This window comes from Macrobrachium rosenbergii, chromosome 32 (assembly GCF_040412425.1).
Source record: "Macrobrachium rosenbergii isolate ZJJX-2024 chromosome 32, ASM4041242v1, whole genome shotgun sequence".
Lineage (NCBI taxonomy): Eukaryota > Metazoa > Arthropoda > Malacostraca > Decapoda > Palaemonidae > Macrobrachium > Macrobrachium rosenbergii.
Window position 1 is genome coordinate 9399165 of NC_089772.1, and position 24354 is coordinate 9423518.

The 24354-nt window shown below is 36.5% G+C and overlaps 1 protein-coding gene across 3 annotated transcripts in view; it reads left to right on the forward strand.

Annotated features, from left to right (window-relative positions):
- The window catches only part of LOC136855646 (kelch-like protein 5), an 82941-nt gene that overhangs the window by 32639 nt on the left and 25948 nt on the right, over positions 1-24354 (forward strand). For 2 of the 3 annotated variants that reach the window (XM_067132842.1, XM_067132840.1), the window contains exons 2-9: positions 10258-10505; positions 12775-12936; positions 13769-13965; positions 14198-14314; positions 15624-15719; positions 18785-18989; positions 20080-20304; positions 22621-22783. In XM_067132842.1, the coding sequence (XP_066988943.1) occupies positions 10304-10505; positions 12775-12936; positions 13769-13965; positions 14198-14314; positions 15624-15719; positions 18785-18989; positions 20080-20304; positions 22621-22783 (1367 nt within the window). In that variant the 5' untranslated portion in view covers positions 10258-10303. The remainder of the gene's footprint in view (positions 1-10257; positions 10506-12774; positions 12937-13768; positions 13966-14197; positions 14315-15623; positions 15720-18784; positions 18990-20079; positions 20305-22620; positions 22784-24354) is intronic. The other variant, XM_067132841.1, reaches the window with a different exon arrangement.

A 24354-nucleotide genomic window follows, 5' to 3' on the forward strand; every position in this document is an offset into this window, starting at 1 on the left:
AACAACTGAGGTTTTCCTCCTGTTACACCTTTCAAACTTGTACTGTCAATTTCCGTTTCAGCGCTGAATAACCTCATTGGTCCCAGTGCTTGGCCTTTGGCCTAAATTCTATATTCAATTCAATTCAGTTCAGCATAAAGCAGTTTCCCCATAACAGGAGTGGATCCTGTAAAAAAAAAAAAAAAAAAACAGTGGGGGTGATTTGTCACATCCACATTTTGACTGTTGAGCGTGAATGTAAATTTGTGCAGAAAACTTCCTTCCAATACCTCTTTTGCATCATCTGCCATGCACTTTTTACTTCTCATTTTCCTCCACCTTAATTACACAGTCTTTCCACATGGCCAGACCATCTCAGAACTCTCTAATCCATCCTTTCACCTACACGAACTTTTTATTACTTCAACGCATCTTCACGTAACTCACCCTTGCAATTCTTCTTACACCACATAAAAAAAAGTCTGTTCAAGGTATAACAGTCTTTGTTGAGAAAAATAGCTTATACGTCAGTAATTAATTTGCCCTGGAAAGGGTGCCCGAAGGGAAACAAGGCAAAAGGCCCTACGACATTCATTATTCATGACTGCTGTTTGAAGGATGAATCCTTGCAGAAAACTCCCAAAACGTTATCGTGACAGAACGCTCTCCTGCATTGATTTACCACTTATCCTTCCTACTCACAAATACTTCTAACTTCTAACTTTTCTTTTAATCAGTTGACATCTGCACCTCACTTCCTTAAAGTAGAGTTTACTCAGTAAATTTTCATACGATCCAGAGAGCATGAGTCTCCCTAGGCACTGGTCTTCTGTTTCAGACCATAAGCAGTGGCCTTGCTACCTTTTTTGCTTATTCACCTGTCTTTGAATCTTCTCTTTATTATCAACATTGTGTGCAAATGTCATCTACTACTCCAGACTCCATTCACGACCCCTTTTTGTTGCCGAGCAACTTAGCTCCTGCAACTTCTGCCCTTTCTGTGGCTAATGTCATCATTCCATGCCTAAGGAAAACAAAGAATGGCCATGGCTACATAACACGCCCTCGTCTCAAGAACAGTTCTACTCCAGAACAGTTACCCCCCACTTAAAATATCCCAACGCCTGATTTACTTTCATCATGAAAAAAACTTATCACGTAGTAGATTATTTTCCTACACTATACTTCCCCACCATCTTATATCAGCGTTACGTTTCTGTCATTTTTCCGTAAACTTTTTCAGGTTCTTACTGTGACACAACTTTTCCTTTCACCGTCAGACTTTGGCGCATAACTTACTTCGAAGCGCAAACTCGATCCCCACGCATCGTCTTCCAGTAGTAGAAGCAAAAAGGCTTGTAAACGTAATAAAACTGATATTTAGAAAGCTCATAAAATGGAGTCAAGCAAGATTTCATATAATTTTTCCGTCGTTTTCATATGTAATGACTATTTTTCGTGGTTCCCTATTTGTAGAGGAAAGCATACCTGTATGCGGCATCTTGATTTACAAACCACAGACGTTAAAATTCCTTCAGTAATGACAGAGATTTTGTTAATTTATTTGTTTATTTTGTACTTTCCGTTCTTCCAGTTATTTCCCTTCTTTAAGGAAACTTGTCGAGAATCCTCATCATCATAATATGAATGTCTTTCACGTCATGCTTACGTAAAAAAACATTTGTTACTCGTTGTTCATAAGCTGAAGGTGTTATAATGTTCTATCGTTATTGTAGGTGTTTCTTATATAATTGATTAGACATTTAGGAAAGAAACTAAACAACTAAGCTATTCTTTGTTTGTTTGAAGAATAGTTCCAGTACAAACAGTGCTCGTTTGAAGTAATTCGTAGCAAAATTTGCAGTGATGGTTGCCGGAAACTTATAGTACATCCAGAGGTTATATTACTTTGGTTACATCTCGCGGTTAGCTACGCAGAGTCAGAGGCTGTAGCAAAACCAAGAACGGATTTTTCCAGTGTGGCTTTTGAACGATGGAGTGCTCAAGAGAGAAAGAACTCTCGTATGCGCATTTGCATATTCACACATCTCACTTTCCAGCAAAAGAAAAACAGTGGTTTCGTGTTGAATGAAGGATGACGTACATGTTCAGAACAAGTTCCTTACTTTTACTGAGGCAGCCGGTATGAAAGTAGGAGTCCAGACAAATTCAGGCTTATTTGACGCTTTGGAAATCGTTCACAAGACCGGCATTTTATTTTTAGACTGTGGAAATAGGTGTTGGAAAGGATGTATGAAATCACTGCAACTTTCGTGAAAGGGACCTGTGAGGTCATTCACCGCTGAAAGGAAAATTAGCAGGAGGGAAAACCTCGCAGCTGCACTATGAAACAATTGTTGGAGAGGGTGGAAAGTCAGATGGAAGAAAGATAATATGAACGGAGGTACAGTAAAAGGAATGAAAGAGGTTGCAGCTAGGGGCCGAAGAGACGCTACAAAGACCCCTCAAGTAATGCCTACAGTGCACCGCATGAGTTGCACTGACGGCGGTACCCTCCTACGGGGTATTTATGCGTAGTTGTTTATTGAAAATAAAACTGCTCTGCTCAGTGGTTTACTCAGCTGGACATGAGACGCGACTTGAATAGAACCACTAGATCTCATGACATGCGTCCACTCTACTCTTGCTATTCACTGTGAAGAGCGTCTGATGATTTGCAATACTTGGTGTTAGCTTTGTCCCTAAGCTTATTCCCAAGAAGCACTTGAAGGATATATTCTCTTGTGCTGATAGAGAGAAACATATTGTTTGTAAGAATTCCCATATCCAGAAATGGTGATTTTTTTTAATATACTCCATTCAGATTTGAATATTGATTAGTGTCTGGGCGCCAGCAGCAGCATTGCATAAAACCCTTCATTTGCCAGGCAAATTTGCTCAAAAAGTCTTATTTTCAACCAGAAATCCAAAACCATTCAAGGTAAACCTCATGATTTGGTTCCACCACTTGCTTTGGTGAATATAATTAATCCTTATATTTTTCATGTTACGTTGTTACACTACTTCGCAGTAGACACCTCTTGTTTCATTTAGTGTAAAATTGTGGAACCTCTGTCATCCTTGCAATACTGTCGTGTTTGTGTCCAGGAGAGGCCCGCATGCCTCATAGGTTATAGGTCATTTAGAAACCTCGTCGCTGTATGTCAACTGTTTTTAATTTTATATGCTAGACCCTTGCGTTATCTTCTTTTGTCCCTCATTTTGACTCGAAATTGAAGCTTCCAAAGAATGTGGGTTTCAACCTCCCACACTGCAGCAGTAACTGATCACGATACAGAACCAGCGATTTTTCATCGCCCCGAGGGAGACGCGAACCCGCGACATCCGAGCGGCATGCCACGACGCTAACCACTATACCAGCGCACCAGATGTTGGTGCCTTTTGGCTCATTAAAGGAAAATTTCTTGTTAATTCGTTTTACGATACATATTTTCGTTTAAACAAAATATTAGATTTAGAATAGAGGTTTAACCATGATCAATTACTGCTTCTTGACTTGAATAGTGCCACCCTATGGGTCCAGATTTTTTTCGGGACATGTCTTTATTCAGTGAGGATGAATAATAGTTAAAAAAAAATTTATATACAGCCTATGGCCTACGTGGAATGTAGAACAATAATCACGAACGAATTACGTTTCTTAATACATACTTGAGGAACAAAAACTAACGCTCACGCCCCTTCGAAAACATTAATAAAACAAGTAAAATATGCGTCGAAATTCCTTCGGCGCAATCGAGTCTTCTGTACAACCGCTACAGTGTATGATCAAGGCCACCGAAAATAGATCTATCTTTCGGTGGTCTCATGAAACTTTAACCACGGTCCGGTGGTGGCCTGTCCTGTATGGTTGCCAGAAGCACGATTATGGCTAACTTTAACCTTAAATAAGATCAAAACTACTGAGGCTAGAGGGCTGCAATTTGGTATGTTTGATGATTGGAGGGTGGATGATCAACATACCAATTTGCAGCCGTCTAGCCTCAGTAGTTTTTAAGATCTGAGGGCGGACTGAAAAACCGGTACGATAGTTTTCTTTTACAGAAAACTAAAAAGCGAACTACCAACGTAGCCCAGCCCACGATACACTGATGTGTCAAAGAAGTAAATGTTCATTTCAAGCAAGCACGAAAAAGTAAAAAGTAAAAAAAGAGCAACCTCATAGCCGAGCTCTCCACAGCTCAGAACTCTTTGAATCGATTTCAAGTTTGTTTTTATGAACCCGCTAACTACTTTTCCGCTTCGAAGACAACCACTCCGATTTTTATCGCAACGTTTTTGCATTACAGAAATTCTCTGTCCAAAGTGGAATTTTGTTAATTACGTCGATTTTTACAAAAGGGATGCCAGTCATTCCAGAGGGATTATTTTGTAATGAACGTACGTGAGTATATTATCAAGCATGCAGAAGTGATATGTGACTATCTCGAAATGATTCATTTTGTACAGTTTGCACAAGATACATAACTCCCTGCTTCAGTAACTCAGCTAGTCCCACGGCATTATATTTTGTCTAGATACTCATTATTCTTTATATTTTTCTCTGTTTTTTATCGTACAAACTGGTTTTCTCCATACAACACAGTATTGTGCCGCATCTCTCGAGTCAACGCTTGCATTTGTTTCTTTTTATGTGTTACACTTGTTTTGTGTTTGCATTTTGTGTTTACATATTAGTGTTGCCATCTTTATAACTTCATTTTATGGAATTTTATGTTACAAAGATACTTTCAGCTTTGTTACAAATCATATAAAGTTTCATTTTATTTGTGCGTTTATAAAGTTTTTAAGTTCGTAACCGTGCAGTCATTTTCACAAAAATGAACATATCACTTCGTCTTATATATATAGATAGATAGATACATAGATAGGTGTGTGTCTGTATATATGTAAATGTGTTCATATATTTATGTACATAATGTCATTATTAAACACGACTGGTTTGTGCGAGACTGGAAAAGGGTTCATCCAGAGAAGCAGAGCTGACATAGGCTACTCCCTTGCGCTGGCGATACACAAACATCGAGAGGGAATTCATTTCGTTTAATGGCAAGAGAAGGCCTGGGGCGTGTGGTATGTTGCTGTGGTTATAAAATGTGTGTTCGTAGATGACGCAGTGCGAAGGGTACTTGTAGATTCAGCTCAATATTTTCGTCTAGCCGTTCTACATTATGCTTGTTCTTGTGCGGCTGCTGGAAGTTTGTGTGGGTTGCAGTGCATCCGTTTCGAGTTCCCTAGAGCATCGGGAGAAATCATTTAAGAGATTTAAAAATGGATGTAAGGGTGAGGTTTTAGACCGTGGGGTGAGGCACCTCTCTCTCTCTCTCTCTCTCTAGAAACCTCGTATCCCCCTTACATAATCGTATAAAATCTACTTAGCATTTGGTTGTCTCTCTGCCACATATCCCTTAACGGCGTACTGAAATCCTCACCCTCATGCCATCCTACAAATTCGTGGTGGCCATGTCCCTCCGCCCCTAAACCTGAGTTAGGCGAATGCGAACCCGATCACACTTTCATACGAGTTAACGTTAAGTCCCGTGATTCATGAAAGGGGATATTATTTACCGAGGTTCCTCGCTGTCTGTGAGACTGGCGTTTACATCGAACCGTCTCGGACGCGCTTCAGTCTACGAATTCAAAAAGGATAGTGTTTTCTAAGTGAAATTATGAATATCAGTAGTAGAAACAGCAGCAGTAGTAGTAGTAGTAGTAGTAGTAGTAGTAGTAGTAGTAGTAGTAGTATCACCATCGACATCGTCAAAATTACTGCTTTGTTGCGATAGGGGTCATATTATTGTTATTATTGTATTATAATTATTTCCGGAGTTATTTCATATCTCACGATATTAGTGTGGAACTGTTGGACTTCAGATTGTAGGGCGATGGCCGTGCCGGGATAAGAGATAGCGATGCTGGGCGTGTCCATGGAAGCGGACCCTCTGAACACAGGGGATCTATTGTATAAAGCCAGGCCTAATGCTATTTTTGTCTCGCTTCGTATTTGAGCGAATGCGACCTATTTCTGCTTCTGAGCCAGGCACAGGGTTTTTTGCGATGCTTTTCATTGCTCTTGTATTTTGTAATAGTTCACGTTGACATTTCCTAAATTAGATTCGGGATTGATTGTTGCCACAACTGTTTAACCTTAAAGTTACTTTAAGATGGCTTAGTTGTCATGTTTCCCCCCAGGTTTTGGTTTTGGTAAAGGCAGTTCCGGTGACAACTTTCTCCAGTTGATTCTCAGCCCTGATTGACTCTAAGGAATCTTTGTTATTTTATGTAGGCTGGGGATTTTTACCCCTATATCTCAATTTGAGGTATTTATTGAGCATGAACCAATCGATTTAGGCTGTCCACTATGAAAGACAGTGTGCAAATCAGGCCACTTTCTGCTTTTATCAAGAAACGAACGTCCAATGCGTTCCTCTAAATTTTCCAAGCTGGGAGGTTTGAAAATAGACTGTCAGCGAAGGAATAAAATTGTTTTGATTCAACTGAACTATTTTCTTTTTGCGTATTTTACGAATAGCCAGTCAGACTCTGTGTGGGACTTATTTGTCCCTGAATAAAGTAACGTTTTCTTAAGTGGCTTGTGTAGTCGAGATCTGTCACTGTAATCTGCAGCTGTTTCTCCTCAGAACACGCCCATGGATCAGGCTGTGTAACCAAAATCCGTAGCTTTAGCTAGTGTTGAATGAGGCTTTTGTAGGCTATCTAGTGAAACTCTGCTGTCAGTCAGGCTTATGTTTCCACCGTCTCTTTTATTATTTTCTTGGCCACCTAAATCTTATTCTGCAAGGTTTATGCACTCTAGTAATCTTTCAGCCCCAACTTTATAAACGTCAAATTGTATATTTAATGCGTCACGTATGCAGGCTGTAACTTTACCCAGACTTGAACACTATCCAATGTATCCATGCCAACTTTTTAGCTTTCTGTAAAAGAAAACTATTGACATGGCTATTTGTCTGTCTGTCCGCACTTTTTCTGTCTGTCCTCAGATATTAAAAACTACTGAGGCTAGAGGGCTGCAAATTGGTATGTTGATCATCCACCCTCCAATCATCAAACATACCAAATTGCAGTCCTCTAGCATCAGTAGTTTTTATTTTATTTAAAGTTAAAGTTAGCCACGGATCGTGTGTCTGGCATCGCTATAGGAAAGGCGGTCACCGGCCCGTGGCTGAAAGTTTCACGGATCACGGCTGAGAGTTTCATACAGCAATATACACTGTACAGAAAACTTTGTAACTTTTTTTTTTATTCTACCCGTCATTGGCAAGATTTTCTGTTCTCCAATATTTTTTCTTTTTGCGCGGGGGGGCTGACGTCGGATTTTGACATTTGGTTGAGTGTGCAGTAATCCCTACATTCGTGTTAGTCATCACTGGTTGCGTTTTAAAATCTGAAGAAATTTTCTGTTCTCAGGAATCGTTATTAGTCATGCAAACAGACATTTAGAACGGTAATTTCGAAATTCCTTCTCACACCAGTGGCCAGCTTTCTCTGCCAACTGCATTCCTCTTTTTTTATTGCTTTGCTTTTTTTATTACGCTGCTTTTATATTTATCATAACACTGTATTTATGTTTTTGCCATCGACGTAAATATTCTTTCCAACCGACGCAGTTTTCCGAAATTGTTAGCTTATTATTTCCATTTTTTTAAACTTAAAAGTTTGTTTTTAGTGATTTGTAATAATTTGTAGATGTAAAATTGGATTGATAAAAGATCATAAATCACAGAATGGAACAAAACGGTGAGTTGGAGAAGTGTTGGCGATGGTGGTGGTGTTGGTGATGAATAGTGATGAGGCGATCATAACGATTAGCTGGGAATTATTGATCCACCCTTTATTCTCACCGATAGACCCATGTCGAATGTAGGTTACACTAAGCCTTGCATTGTAGGTGCATGTGTTTACCTTCCTTTACATATCTTCTCTTTCGTCGTTTTCCTTTATTAATCGTTTATTTTTATCTCGCTGTTCCACTCCTTAAAGGAGAAATGGTTTATTAGCGAATAACGTTTGAAGATTTGTGTACACTGAATCAGCCCTCACTAATCTTCTTGCTTAAAATATTTGGAAAGTTAGCTTTCAGCTAACACTGTAGACATCGTTAGGCTGATGAAGTCCGCACCTGATTTTCTGCGAGCACATATTGAAATCTCTGTCATCCGCAGTGCTGAATCACCTTATATAATCATTACATTCGGTGGAATGTTAAGAATGGAGACTACTCGTCAGATAACCATTGCTTTCCATCTCTCAGGTCGCTCTTAAACTCATCCCAGAATATGAATCTTTCAGTTAGCTGCATTCCCTCAAGTATTTCAAGTAATTCGTTCATATCCCGTCCTTGAACAGCCGTTTAAACAGCTCATTTGCTGAGTCTTGATCGTCTCTTCATTTTGTGGCGTTTTGTGAAGTATATTTCTGTTCATTTGTTGTGTGTGGATATTTTTGTATATATACTATTTATTATTTTGCAGATTCGAGATTTTCGTCGTCTTTACGTTCTTACTCGTTTTGTAATTGTTTTGTTGTTGTTGTGTAAGAGTTTATTTAATATATATATTACAGTATATAAAGTCTGCTGTAATTTGATGTTATATTTTAACTTTTTGGGACCATGATGGTAAAGGCAGTTCCCAGAGTTATATGTTTGTAACACACACATATACATACATATGTACATACAAACATATATATATATATATATATATATATATATATATATATATATATATATATATAATGTGTGTGCATATACCAAGGTTTTGGAAGATCTTTTCTTTTGGGAGAGACTAAGGGGGATTGTTTTCTCTCTCTCTCTCTCTCTCTCTCTCTCTCTCTCTCTCTCTCTCTCTCTATATATATATATATATATATATATATATATATATATATATATATATATATATATATATATATATACACACTGTATATACACACATTACTATTTGCTAAGTAACAAGATAAAAATGTAATATATACATATAGACAGATAGATATATAAAGAGAGAAACAAACCTCATATACAGTTTATATATATACAGTATATATATATATATATATATATATATATATATATATATATATATATATATATATATATATATACATATATATATATATATATATATATATATATATATATATATATATATATATATATATGAAGGAAAGAAGGCCTTGCAGCACTCCAGTGCTTCTCTTTCCTTCATGGATTTTGTCTTATTTTTATATTCATCACGCTCCATATTTTCGTGATTCAGTTACACACACACACACACACACACACACACATATATATATATAAAACGGATTTTGATGTAGGAAAAACTTATTTTTGGTAGTCGCTGTTTAGTCCTCAAGGAGTTACCTTCCATGGTCTACCAGAGCTCCATGTATATATATATATATACATATATATATATATATATATATATATATATATATATATATATATATATATATATATATATATATATATATATATATATATATATATATATATATATATATATATATATATATATATATATATATATATATATATATATATATATATATATATATATATATATATATATATATATATATATTTTACATTTTATCTCATTACTCAGCAAATTTAGAAGATAGTAATATTAGGATTCATTGCAATAACACAGTATTTGAAAACAGAGCTGTATTTACAGTATTATAACTGTATAGATATAGATGTATACAGAATAGTCTTATTTCATTGGTAAATTTGAACCATTAAATAAAAGCATGGACATCCTTATTGTGCTGCTGCTTATATTGCGCGCAGTCCTAAAAGTATTTTTTAATGTACTTTGACCTCCAGTTGCATCACTTTATCCCCTTTTGCTCGTCATCAATTAATTTTGGTCTCTTCCCACTGCATGTAATTTGTTTTCAGTTTTATTTATCATATAAAACCATAATTTATTCAGCTTTACACTTTATACAGAACATAGTCTTTTTGATGAGATCTATGAGATTTTTAAAATTCAACTCACTGATTTTGTTCAACCACTTTATTGTAAGATTGATTTGGTTTGGCCTTAAAGGTGTAGATGCTTGTAAAGTAATACTGTACATGAACTTGATTCATTTAGTTCAGAATAAAGTGTTATTATTATCTAAGTTCAAATAATTATATTGGGCTTGCCTTGTAAAGTGTTTATTTGAATTTCTATAGTTTCATTTGTTTTTGAGGGATTATTTTGGTTTTCTTGTCAGATATTTTGTGAGCACACCTTCGCCTTGCCTGGGTATAACCTGCAGGATGAAGGAAGCGGAGCGATCTCCCTCGCCTGGCATCGGCAGTGGTCGCGCAGGACCCCGTGGGTCAGTGGCATCACTGAGCTCCTTAGGAGGTAGTGTTCACGATGAACTCTTCCGATCACCAAGGCATGCGGAGGCTGCCTTGCGCCGCATGGAAGCATACTACAACAGAGGCCAGTTGTGTGATGTAACACTTGTGGCAGGTTAGTAGAAAAAGAGATACATATCTGTAAAATTGTATATTTCATCAATTTTTCAAGTTTTTTACATCATTTTGTTTTGTTGTTCACAGCTCAGTGTTCCTGTCTGATCCCAGTGCTTTGTTTCAACTTTGAACTTATTTCTTTTTTCAAGAAATGAATTTTTGCAAACACAGCAAGCCTTCCATTTTACTTATATAATGACACCAGGTAGCCAATGAAGAGGCAGTGCTCTTTTGTGAATTATGAATGAGTGAAGCATTATTCAAGTGAAACCTATCATTGGGCTGTTACCAATGATGTACAGCTGCATATTTTCACCTGTTGTTCACTTGTCCTGTGGAAGAAAGTGTAGCAAGTGCCTTTCATTTTCTTTGCACTTCTTCCTACTTCATTTAATGTTATAGTGCTTTTTAGGCATTTTTTGATTTGCCATGGAAAAAAGTGCCTTGATCAATTACAGCTGCGCAGAACATTTGTTTATTTACTCCTTTGAGTTTTGGATGTAAAAAAGAAATTATAATATAGTTTTATTATCACTGTCTGTATCTCAGTGTTGTAATTTTGACACTTAGGCTCTTCAGCAAAGGTAGACTATGTTTTGGTGTAGATTTTTTTTTTGACTGTGTATTGAAATCAGTTGTCATTTGATTTCCTTATATGGCTACATCACTTTTCCCAGTCACAAGTGCATCAAAGGCCCTTCCTGTACTTATTTAAGAAATCAGTTGTCAACCTGGATTTTGGGAGAGCTCTCTCAAGTCAGAGCAAAATGACCTAGCTTTCACAATCAAGATCTTCAAAACAGCTTCACTGAATAAATATCATCCTTCATACTCTGAGTGCTACAAATCACCTTTCCCATTGTCTAACATCAGTGGATGGTCTTTGAAAGGCCCTTTGTTTCCATGAGCTTTTGAATGCTGTGAATTTTGCACAGTTCTTGGTCTTCATGGAGAAGAGGTGGATGATCAATTGTCCTGGCAATTTTGGGAATGTATTTTTTGCTCATTCACAGTTTCAGTAATTTGCAAAATGTATGGATTTATTTTGCTATTTACAATCAAGATTTTCAAAACAAGCAAAAAAGAACTGATTTTATAAATATCTGATCCTTCATACCTCTGAGATCCTATCCTTAAAATGACCTCTCTGGAAATTACCAGATTTACACAAATCTTCACCGTGTCTCATTAATGTACCTAGGATTGGATCAGAAACTAGATCTATTCATGGTTGGTGGGTGGATATATTTTGCACTCTTGATTTTTAGTCACTCATAAACTTTAGTTTTGATGAAAAATATCCAAGTTTTTAAAAGTAATTAAAGTTTTGGCTCCTTGGCAAGAATTTTAGTTCAGTTAAATGTTAATACTAAAAACAAAAGTCCGTGTGTAATGCAGCCTTATATTGTATGGTTTATGGTGCACACCAGCTCAAGAGACTTAGTAGATTTTGTTGTTGTTGCTGGGAAAAGATGTAGTTTCTTTGATGTCACTTGCTGGCAGATGTTGAGGTCCTGAATATTGTATATATAAATAACATGAGAAACACCACTGTTGATAGAACATCTTGAAAGAATTGTGGACAGTCAAATTTCAGAGAAAATATTGTAAGGAGAACCGAAGAGGGAAGAGAAAATATGGAGGACCTTTCTTGGTATACTCCGACTCTGTGAATCTGTGAAGTGTGACGTATAACATGGCAAGATAACTAAGATAACTGATTATAAAAAAGGATCGGGAACAAAATTCTTTGGTGACAGAATCAGAGAAAGATGTGGTATTAGATAAGAGAAATGTGAGGAGGAGATGCATGTTAGATGCAATAACTCCAGTGCACCCCTTAAGCAGTAATGCCAGAGTAGTAGTTTTAGAAATTTCAATATTGTATGCAATCCCTATTTAATGCTATTGATAAAAAGTAAATAGAAATTGTCAGAAGATATTGAAAGGGGTGTTAAAACTATTCTTAAAATAGCTGTGTAAAATCTTTAAAAGTGTGCCCTTTTCCCAGGTGCCTTTCAGGTTTAATTATTGAAGGATCGAAAATGTCTCGTCTGAGAGGTGTATCTGTGTAGTGTTTCACAAGTAATGTTATTGGACTTTAGTGTATGAAACACAGCTCTAATCTTGCCATATGATTATATTCATGTGTCATAAAAATTACTACTGTAAATGAATCTTTACCTGTTATGTATAATTTCAGTGGTATCTTTTTTTAAATTCATGGACTGTTTGTACAGTATAATGATAACTTTGCTTTTCTTCAGGCAATCGCCGCATTAGAGCTCATCGCCTTGTGCTGAGTGCGGCTAGTGACTACTTTGCAGCAATGTTCACATCCCCAGTCCTTGAGGCTACACAGGAAGAAGTTGTCATGAGGGACATGGACTCTGATGCTTTACACATACTTGTGAATTACTGCTACACAGGTGAATGGCAATATACACATTCTATACTGTACAAAAAGTTCTTGCTTCAGCAACCCTAGAACTAGCTACTGTAAGTGCAATGATTTCCTAAAAAGGGGTCTTCACCTTGTTTTCCATGGAAGTACAGAGGGTCCTCTTTTCCAGTGGAAGACATCTTAGTTAGCCAAAGATTCTGTAAAAGAATCTTATTCTTTTCCTATTCATGCAAGCTATTGACTTATTATCTCTTAGGTAATTTCAGAGTCTTTGTTAAGAGGTTTAAAATATGTATAAAAGCACCCCATTTCCTACTAAACTTTTATGTTGAATCCATGATTTTATTTGGTGTTTTTTAAAGAATTTATTTTTTTTTATTGAATCTTCCATTATGTTAAGTGCTTTTAAAACATTGATTTTTCTCTTTGATTAATGATTGAATATTTTTTGTTTCTGTAAGCTCTCCTCTGTGTAAGATAAACTAACAGGGACATTGATTAATAGTAGTTTGTTAATGCTTAAAGGATTATTAAAGATAATTAAATTTCTAGTGTTTTATAGGGCAAAACTATTTTAAAAAATTTTCGGTAATAAACATGAAGTTCCCATAGTTGGTTACCATTGTACTGTAGATGGTATTAAAGATTCTCTTCCAACTCAGCCGTCAAGCTTCTTCCCATGTACCGTGCTAAATCATCAGTTAATAATGAATCTTTGGTGTGAGCAATATAAGAATGTAGAAATGTGACTCATTGGCTTCATTAATCAGTTTATAATAGTATGCCTAAAACTTGGAACTTATTTGCTGACGTTCATTTAGGTTCTTTTTTCCCTCAACATATTGCATTTTTTCCAGGCACGCTGGAACTTAATGAAGACAATGTGGAAGTTGTAATGTCAACTGCTCACCATTTGCTTTTGACGGAGGTAGTAGATGTTTGCTGCGACTACCTTACAAAGCAGCTCCACCCAGCAAACTGCCTGGGAATTCAGCTATTTGCTGATTCACAAGGTTGCTCAGAGCTCCATCGTGTTGCTTCAACTTTCACCGCAGTATGTTCTAGTGTTTTTGGTAACATTAGAAATTTCAGTAGAGACTATTTAAATGTTTTCAGATTAAATTCTGAAATAGTTCAGTCATAGTACATTGGGTTAATGAATATTATAAGTCAGATTTCGTGAACTTTTCTTGTTTTGCTATGAGCAGTTTTTATACTTCCCTAGCTCTGTGCAACCGCAGTCGATGCTCAGAGCTGATTTTTGTATGTTACTCTTGGTATTACAGGAACATTTCCAAGAGGTTGTGCAACATCAAGAATTTGTCCAATTACCAACAGAAGAAGCTGCAAGACTTTTGGCCTCAGATGATCTTGACGTTCCCTCAGAAGAACTTATTTTTCAGGTAAGATTCTTTTTAAATCTGTTAATTAAAGTGAAACATGGATGTTTGTATAACTTTTAATTGAATGGTTGCGCAATGAGATTAAATTTTAGTGTCTAAGATCCGTTGTGCAGGTAGAGGCACAGGAAAACAAGGTTGGCCAAAAAAAGGTCAGAGTATGATTTGGAGAAAGTTACTGGAGTTTAATATTGTTGGTTTTATTAACAAATAGGGTACCCATACAACATACAGATGACCTCTATTGGTACTGGTGCTGACTTGCTTATTGTTCACCATTTATCTGCATAGTAATTTTTCATTTTCCCAAAGACGAGTATCCCATGTCGAGAAGAAGCCCATTACATACTACATCATAAATGTCACTCCTCCTCTGCTTTCATATGATTTATTTGTGTAGCTGTTACGGCCTTTTTTTCCATTGTAACATTTAATTTTCCAACCTCTGTATAAAGCCAGTAAAGACTGCTATGACTTTAATCACCCTCATTTACGATCTTAGATTTCCATCATGCAGTTACTCTAAATGATGAGTAAGTCAGGAATGGAATGTTATAAAGTGCAGTGCTGCACATATTCTAGTTGGGATTGAGTAATATTAGTGATGTATGTTTATTCACTGTCACCAGTTCATCATCATTAGGAATGTTTTTATATCAGCTTATTACTTTATGGTGTAAATGAGTTCTCTACTCTTTTCCATTCCGTGCTTTTTATACCTGAACTCCCATTAGCTCTAGGTCTTCATCTGTTCCCTTTCTTCATGATTTCTTTGGTCTTCATCCTACATTCATTTGTACTGCATTTCGGACAAACTGTTCCCCATCCCTTTTCATCACATGCCAGAGTCATCTTGCTCTTAGAGATCTGTCTTTTTCCAGCCTTTTGATACTACATACCTTGTCCAGTTTCTTATTTGTACTAATGTCTTCCCAACATATTCTGGCCATGAATATGAAGAGTGAAGTCATACAATTTTAAATGCATTTCTTTTCCTTGTCAGCGCATGTCTCTGCTAAATATAGAGTAGCACAGGCCTTATTTACATGTCATAAGTGTTTGCCATCTCTACTAATGGGACATTTTATATACCCGCAGTTACTTGTAATTAGTTCAAGTTAATAAAAATCCACCAGTAAAGTGTTTGCTTGATTATATAAAATGAATTCTTTTTCTAAAGTATGAATAAATGCATTTGAATATTTCTATTTATTGTCTTACTGATTTGTAATTTAGGCCTTGCAAAGTTTACATATAATTTAGAATAGGGATGTATTTATAGCCATTTACTCTAACAAAAATTGTATTTCAGGCACTGGTTGTATGGTTGAAGTATGACCTTGAGAATCGCTCTAAGGATATGGCACGTCTGTTGGGTTTGGTTAAATTGCCTTTGCTTTCACCACAGGTAAGATGTTCTTTATCAGCCTTCATACTGAGGTTGAAAACAAGTTTAGCATATTTAGACCATGGATTTTATTACTGAGAACCTCTTGAAGTTTGCTGCCTGTTGAGGAAATTTTTGCAAAAGGACATGAAAAAATTGATCGTACATTGAACAAACCCTCAGTTTTATTTATGCTTGATGCTTTTATTCAAGAGTAGAATCATTCTAGTTATAAATTATATCCCAAATGAATATCAAGGACCATATCTTTGCCCATGCGAGCAGCTGATGAACTTTCATCTTGTTGTGTGGGGAAGTCAGTGAAGGGAGGGAGTCTCCTGCCTTCTCTGGACTTGAATTACAATTCATCCAGTTCAAGTCCATGAACTTTGGCCTCTCCAAAGTTCTTCAGATATTCATATGCGTGTTGGCTTCTTTTAAACTTTTTGCTTATTCATACTGTAGTGGAATGTAACTGAGGAAACTTTAGTGGAATGTTGGCTGGATTTCCCATCTCTGTCCTCACATTTCAAGCATGTCAGTGAGAACAATTATTCCATTCAGCTGTCTCAACCTGCTGTTCTTGAGTATACAGATAGTTTTAATCTATGCAGAAGTATGGAACACAGATTGCCAAGTTACCACACATGTCCAATTGGGTTTTAAAGAAGTGCGTGGCAAAAAGCTCCAACAAGATTATCTCATCCAGTTACAGACAGTAGTGTAGTTGGAGGCTGTTAAACAGTACCTCATTAAGGAATGTCTTTCAATTGATGCTGGAAAGGTCATAACTAAGTCAACAACCTGGCTTTACCAAATCAATGGCAATTGTGTAATTGGTGCCATTCAAGGAGCATCATCTGCTTTGTCTTTGGAGATGGAGGGAGTTGTCTGTGTCAGCAGTGAAAGGTCACCAGTCATCCTTATCTGAGGTGTTCAGGGTCAAAGGTCTGGACCAGGTCTATTCCAGCCAATTGAAATAAACAAGCCAACAGTGAGGAAGAGGCACCACTGCAATGTTAAAAGCCCCACCTTGAGACTGATTGATTGTTCTCAATCTCTCTAGTGGTACATACAAATCCACTGAGGTGCCTCTGAAGAATTTAGCCCTGAAGACAGTGTTGCTGCTCCCTCTAGCTTCTTTTTGAATAGTAAATGAAGTGCATGCCGCCTCTAGTCATGTCAGACATACCAAGAAGGACAATGTACCAATCTAGTTTGTGTCAGGATTTGTGTCCTGAACAGGCAACTTTCTCTTTTCCTCAAGCTACTCTCAGCTTTGTTATATAAACTCTGCCTGTTCAACTTGATGATAAGGAGGACCTTGCTATATGCTCTGTCAGAACTTTGAGTCATTATCTTGGAGAAATAAGGCTACTAGTAGGTTGCAATTTATGCTTGTTCTGCTTTACTATCAGTATTAGGTGTGGGGGGGGGTGTCACATAGTAGAACACAATATCTTTTTGGCTCAGGAAAGTCGTTTTGGAATCAAACTTTTACACCTCAGAGTCTGAGGCATTCAGGCATAAGGTCAAGGGTCATGACATCAGGCTTTTAACCCACTGAGGATTTAACGGTATTTCCAAAACTTTCTTGTGTGAGAACACTTCTTTCTGGTTAACCACTCCCTAGAGATAATTTTTTACGGTCTACTGCATTTTTTTTTATAAAATGCAAATTTTGTTGTAATTTTGAAGCCAAAATTTTTTTTAATTTCTTTGAAAATTTGAAATAAGGTTATATAGTTTGAATGATGCATTGAAGTTATATAAGGTCAAATTTATTTACTTTTTTTGTAAATAAGTATTCAACAAATATGATGGAGATTTATTCATATTTTTACACCATGAACAAGTACAATGAAATTTGTTTCCATTGATAAAAAATGAAAACATTTTTAAGATTTTCTGTTTTGACTGGTGTGATTACAGTTCTCTTTGTACAGCCCCTACTTGCTTAAGAGATAGAGTTAAACCATCCCCAGAACTCCCTAGATGTCATCCCAATTTTATTTGACCTCAGAATATTTATGGATATTTTTTGCTTGTTTTCCTTGGACGACTGTCATTTGATCACTGCAATCCCAAGGTTTGGAACTTGCGTGGTGTTATGTGATGTCCTCAGAATCTCAAAAGGTTAAGATTTGACAGATATAGGTCTCCAACCACACTTGTCACATTTTTAAAGGAATTTAATTCATAAATACCTGGATTGATACTCTTTTGGTTGTACTGTACAGTGTTTGTGGGTCAGGTTGTGTCTCGTCATTGGCTGTAGGTCATCTTTTATCTTAACCTAAAAAAGGGAAAGAGGATGGGATGACTAGTGTTTCATTATTTTGCTCTTCCTTCTCAAGCCACCCATTAGATATATGGTGTAGATATAGGGGGGTTCCCTGTGGCTATGCTTCTCCTTACTGATAAGTATAATTATGTTGTCCAAGTTAAATAGTACACCAAGAAGTATAACTCACTACCTTACTACGAGTACGAGTTCCTGTCCAAGTTATGATCCTTTGGTAACCTTAAGACTTTTTGGACCTGTTTATCTTCAACCAACAGTAGCACTGGTCAAATGCCTTTATATTTTAACATGTTTTGACTTCTGGGCACCAAGTCTATTCTACTTAAGTAGCTAATCAAGCAGTTGAAGTGCATTCTACTTAAATAGCAAATCAGGCAGTTGTAAAGTAATAAGTTCATGTTGAAACAATTTTTTTAAAGACAAAATTGATTTTTCCACATATTAAACCCATTACTTTAAAATAAATTGGCCACCTTCCTGCCTTTGAAATTGAAGCTGATTCAGACTTTGCAGAGAATGATCAGTTTTCACCAGTAGAGTTGCTTAAGGACCCAGATGCATTCTCTCTCAGACAGGTGGAAAATGGGATTCTCATTCTTAAATTATTTGTCCGAGTGTCTGGAGATTGCTACCATGGCATTCAAGCCTGGCATAATACAATAAGTTTATAAGTGAAAAATTACTTTTATTTTTAAGAGAATATATACTTGCACAATAATTTTACCTGTTATTCTTTTAAAGCACTGTATATGTTGATGAATATTTTTTTTTTTTTTTTTTTTTTTTGGCTGACCACATTGAGACCAATATGCTGTTTAAAGAAAACAGAGAATGTCAGGAGCTGATTGTAGAGGCACTCAAATACCATCTCCTTCCTGAGCGGAGGTCAACTCTTCAGTCTCCACGTACCAAACCCAGGAAATCCACCGTTGGGGCCCTGTATGTTGTTGGAGGCACAGACTCCAATAAGGGTGGGTGGAGAGCAAGTAAGATAGACCATTTCATTTTCGTTTAAGGAGATAGGGAAGGCTTCTTCATCTTTTTCACCCATCTATGCAGCCTTGCACTGTACAAGCGAAGACATTTGTTGTTGCGGAAGAAAATAAGACGGAAGAGAGATGGGACATAATACCCTGGACTCTTTATAAATATATTTCTCATGCTTAAGAGATTTCTTGTGGATGATTAAGCAAGTGCTGTACCCAGTTGGCAGCTGAAGCTGATGCTTAGAGTACTGTACATATTTTGTTTTATAATATTACTGTACTTACATTATGTCATGTAACTGCATTTGCACGTTGTTGGTTTTGCTTATTCAGGTTTTGCTCACTTAAGTAAATCATCCATATCAGTATCATAAGTTCATCTTTATCACTTGTGTACTAATATTCCTCACAACTTCCTATTTCTTCTCTTGGTCCTTCCCTTCCTCCATGATTTAGTATAGAGGTTTTCAAGTATTTTCAGTAATATTCACTGTAGAACTTATTCTGTAAACATATACCTTTAGAACTAACTATTTTACTTTACAGTTCTGTTACTGTGCCAACTCTGCCTTTATTAATTAAGCTATTCATTTTAGAGCTGTCTTTGGGGTTCATATTTCCAGCCTTTTAAAGATTGTTACTATGTGAAATTAACGCTTACTTTTAATACTAAAGATATGCTGTATATTAATGTCTTCAAGCCCTGTATAATTTAGTTTGCAATTATATTCTTATTTTAGAATATTCCTATCTTTCAGCTCTACATCTTGTTTTTTCTAATTCATTATCATTACTTCATATTCATCCTGCATTTTCAACCCATAATTTTTGTGATCTCATCTTTTGTACATAGATTGCTACATACGTTCATTTATTTATCCCATAGATAAAGGTTTAACGTTGTTGCTGTTATACAGTAATTGGACCCATTTTGATAGCCTCTGAAGTTGGTGACTTGTATAAATACAGTATTATTAATATTAGGCAGTTTAACCAAACCAGTGATGTAGTGCGCACCCTGTCTCTCATTACCTTTGTGGTGACAAAGGTTGAGTTAAAGTGGAAGAGGCTATTTTAAGTCTTTTTGCAGGCTCTACTGGAATAGAAAAGTATAATCTGCGAACAAATACGTGGACCACTGTAGGAACTATGACAGGTCGACGTCTGCAGTTTGGTGTTGCAGTTTTAGATGGAAAACTCCATGTTGTTGGTGGACGAGATGGCCTGAAAACCTTAAACACAGTAGAAGTGTATGACCCGAAAACGAAGACATGGTCTCCTTTACCTTCAATGTCAACACACAGACATGGACTTGGTAAGAATCAGAGTTGTCAGATTTTTGTGCTCTGCTGCCTGGTACAGTGAAGCATTAGCCAGGAATAGTAATCAGTTCACAAAACAGTTTTAGTCTTCTACTTAGTTGAGCGTTTGTACTTACAGGGAGTTCCTTTACTTACAGTATATGTCACTAACATATGTAATAGAGAAACTAGTGATTAATTCTGCTAATATAGTATGTACTCATATCTTTTCAGTGTTGCTTTTAAATTTGTGTAGTGACTTTGTACTTTTAGTCAGATATGCATATTATATATAGCCATCCTTATTTCAGAGTGTCAGTGTAACTTGACAATGAAAGAGGCATGGTATCTCTGTAAGTCATTAAACAGGACAGCATGAACAGGTTTTAGTTTACTGGCCGAGCAAGTAATTCAGTGTTAGGAATGATTTTTTTCAGTGCATTTTAATTGATATTTCGTATTTATTACCGCTGCTTTGCAGTGGTAAGTTATCTCTCTGGGTCTGTATAATTTAGCTGGTTAGTGACCTGGCAGAGCTAGTCTAGTGCCAGTGTGTTTTTGCTGAACTATTCTTTAGGGGCTTGTAAAGGAACATATTCATAGATATAAACAGTGGACCTGTGAAAGAAAATTGTAACTATATAAAAACAACTGATGGCCTTATAATCATGGAATTCCTGATTAACTATGATTTTAGCTTAATATTGTCCATTTCAGTATGGCTTGTAAAATTTTGTGAAATATTTAAACTTACCAAAACACATTGTAAACTACTTGAACTTAAACTGTCATTTGGTTAATATGCAGTGTACTGTACTTACTGATATGCATTATTATATTAATCACATTTTAAAGGCTCAAAACTTTGAGAACTTGTGGTAAAGTAATGATACACAAGAGGGAAAGAGAGAGTAAACAAACAGACATATATACTGTTGCCATTGTTTGTCACCCCAAGGTCTGACATGGGTGGAGAGTTGCTTGGCCGTTGTTTATTTGTATGTATGTTCGATCTATAGGACTTTGTGTGCAAGTGCAGTGACCTCTTCCTTGCTTCTGCTACTCACTAGCACCTGAAATCCTGTCTAGACAGGTTATTTCAATTGGTGACACATGGTAAGCCATACAAATGTGTTTTGGTCACAGAAAGTTATGACTTTGGCTTACAAGTGTGTATCAGTTCAGGAAATCCCTCCCATTTTTTCTGTTGGTCAAGTTGATTGAAGTGTCATTCAACATTCATATCATTACATCTTGGTGACTTTTCTATTCATTCCTTCAGATGATATAGTAATTGAATACCCTCATTTTTAACAGCTAGTAGAGTCACAGAACTATTAGTCTTGACTCGTAGAATTAGTGACAAAAGATGGATGGAAACAGGCAATTGTAAAATAGTTGCGGGTGTACACCCTTTGCTTATTCAGGTTGAGGTCTAGTAAGATGGTTCGTAAATTTCTGCTACTGTGTGATTAATTACAGTAGTAGATAATTAACTCCTACTTTATTTGCTTCTTTACTCTACTTCCATCGAAATTTCCAGGCTCAGTCTGTATGTTTGAGAGGTTACTAACTTTTCTCACATAAATTTGTAGGTATTTAATGTAGTGAAAACACAATCCAGTTCCAGGTAAGTAGGCTATGTACTCAGCAGGATGATGAATAAGGTTAAGGCAAAAAGGGCTTTATTCCCGAGCTTCAGCTGTGGATGACCTTAGTTAATAAACCAGTAGGCAGTGGCTGGGATCGTTGACTACTTCAAGGAACTGGCTATCCTTGTGTGTATGTTGCCAGTGCATCCTTCATGGATTCCACCACATCAGTGTATAGACAAAATTTATAATGGCCCTCAGTCCTGGGCACGTGTAGGTACTAAGAATCTCTTGGTTATAAATAGAACGATCAGTTGAAAATAGGAAAAAACTTACATGAATTTAACAACTCAGAATGTGGAATGGCATAGGTTTGTACTCACAGCAGAAGTATGTAAGTTGAGTAGATTGTAAGGCAGGGACACTGTATATAGATTTTGTGTATTGTTTGGTTTTAATATAATTTGGAAATTAGTTTAAAAGAAAACTTGGGGTACCTGAATTGCTTAAAAGTTTGATTCCCCCATTCATTTTCTTTGTTTCTGCATTAAGGACAGATTGAAATTTGAGTGATGGAACAAAAATATGCTATATAATTATAATTATCTCTGCACTATTACTATATCCTGCCTAAATTTTCTTTGATGAAAGACCTGTAGTGCAACTTTAGAGTACAGTATTATTTCCCTTGAAGTGGTGGTGGTAGTAGTATTCGTTATTTTCTCCTCTTTTGTGTAGGTGTTGGAGTACTTGAAGGTCCCCTATATGCTGTTGGAGGCCATGATGGATGGAGTTACCTCAATACTGTGGAAAGATGGGATCCACAAGCTCGCCAGTGGAGTTACGTAGCACCTATGTCAACAGCGCGATCAACTGTTGGTGTTGCCGTTCTAAATGGAAGGTAAGATTATTGCTTTTTTCTTTGGTCATCAAGTTATAAGAAGCATTTTTTCTCATTTTCTGGTATCACAGAGGTGAGATAGACATCAGATGTAGGCTGCAATGTACCATTAAAAAGACAGTAATAACAGATTTCCAAGACTGACATAATTTGGACATGTGCTGAGAAGGGATAAGGAAATGTTAGCCAGATAAGTAATAAATATGGAAATATCAGGACAAGGACCAGTAGGAACATCCATGAGATCATGGAAAAAGGGCATAGGTGAAGACTTACACCAGACGGTGATGCAGATGAGAAGCAAGTGGAGAGAACTCATTTCTTTTGTAACCTCAAAAGTGGGGGAAATGTGTCGTGATGTTTTATATTTTCTTATTGTTGATAATTATTTAAGGAGTTTTAAATTTTACAATTCAACTCCTGGTTGAAAGAGACAGTAAATTAAACTAAACAACTTTCACAACTGTGATTCTAGTAAGGCTGGTTAAAATAGGTGTTTTTTTGATAGCGTAACCGCTGTTCGTCCTCAGAGGAGTTACACTCTCGTGGTCCTCCCCAGGACTCCATAAATCTGACCAACTAATTACAAAGGATTCTCTTGTAGTTGGCCCCAGCCAGAATAGTGCTTGTTGGCACAGTGATAGATTATAAAGGACTCAGGACAGGAGGGCTTTATCTCTGTCCTACGACGGTTAGCTAGGCTCTACGTCATACTCACACAGATGTGACAACAAGTTGGTGCCATCTTCATTACACTCTGGTCTGTCCAAGATTTCACTAGTCCCCAGGATGTGCTCTGGAATTGCATTCGACTACGTTTTTTTTCACCTGCTTGACATGAATCAAGCTAAGTACTTAGTTGTAAGACTGACTGAAAAGTTTTAATTTCTTAAAATTTTAATGGGCAGGCTTATTTTTGTTTAATGGGAGCCAGTAAGCCTCTTGCAAGGCGAGGAGTTAGGAGTAGACCGCTAGGCTACGCTATAGTTGTTGTGCTGTTTTTTCTGCTTAACACAGTGAGATTTAGCATTAAGGCAGTAATATTAGACAATTTAGTTATTGAAACTTATTATACAATGGCCTTTTAACATTGATAGATAATTTGAAGTTACCGAAAGGGCAGTCGGGATAGCCTAACTTTCTTTCTTATGAAACCTAGCTGTGATCGTAGTTCCTATTTGTGCTTTACTTAAGAGCCTTGTTGTTTACTAAGGCCATTATTGCCTTTGTAGTATTTTAGAATCAAACTAAAGGGTTTTGTGATGTTGAAGTTCCCCAGTTATCCTTAATATTGGGGTTCTTTTCAATTGTAAAGGAACACATTCATGCAGATTTACTTCCAATGGGATTACTCCGCTGATAGTGACGCCACGTGTTTAACACGTATCATGATGATTATATTTTTTTCTAAGGAAATACAAAAGTATTTTTTGTAATGGTGAGCTTTGCCAAACATTTTAAAATCTTGAAGATACTGATTTGATACATTTTTGGTATGATAAATCCAATAATTATTGATTTTGTTTAATGTACCAACTAATGTAGTCTATAGTCTAGGCTATATTACCTTC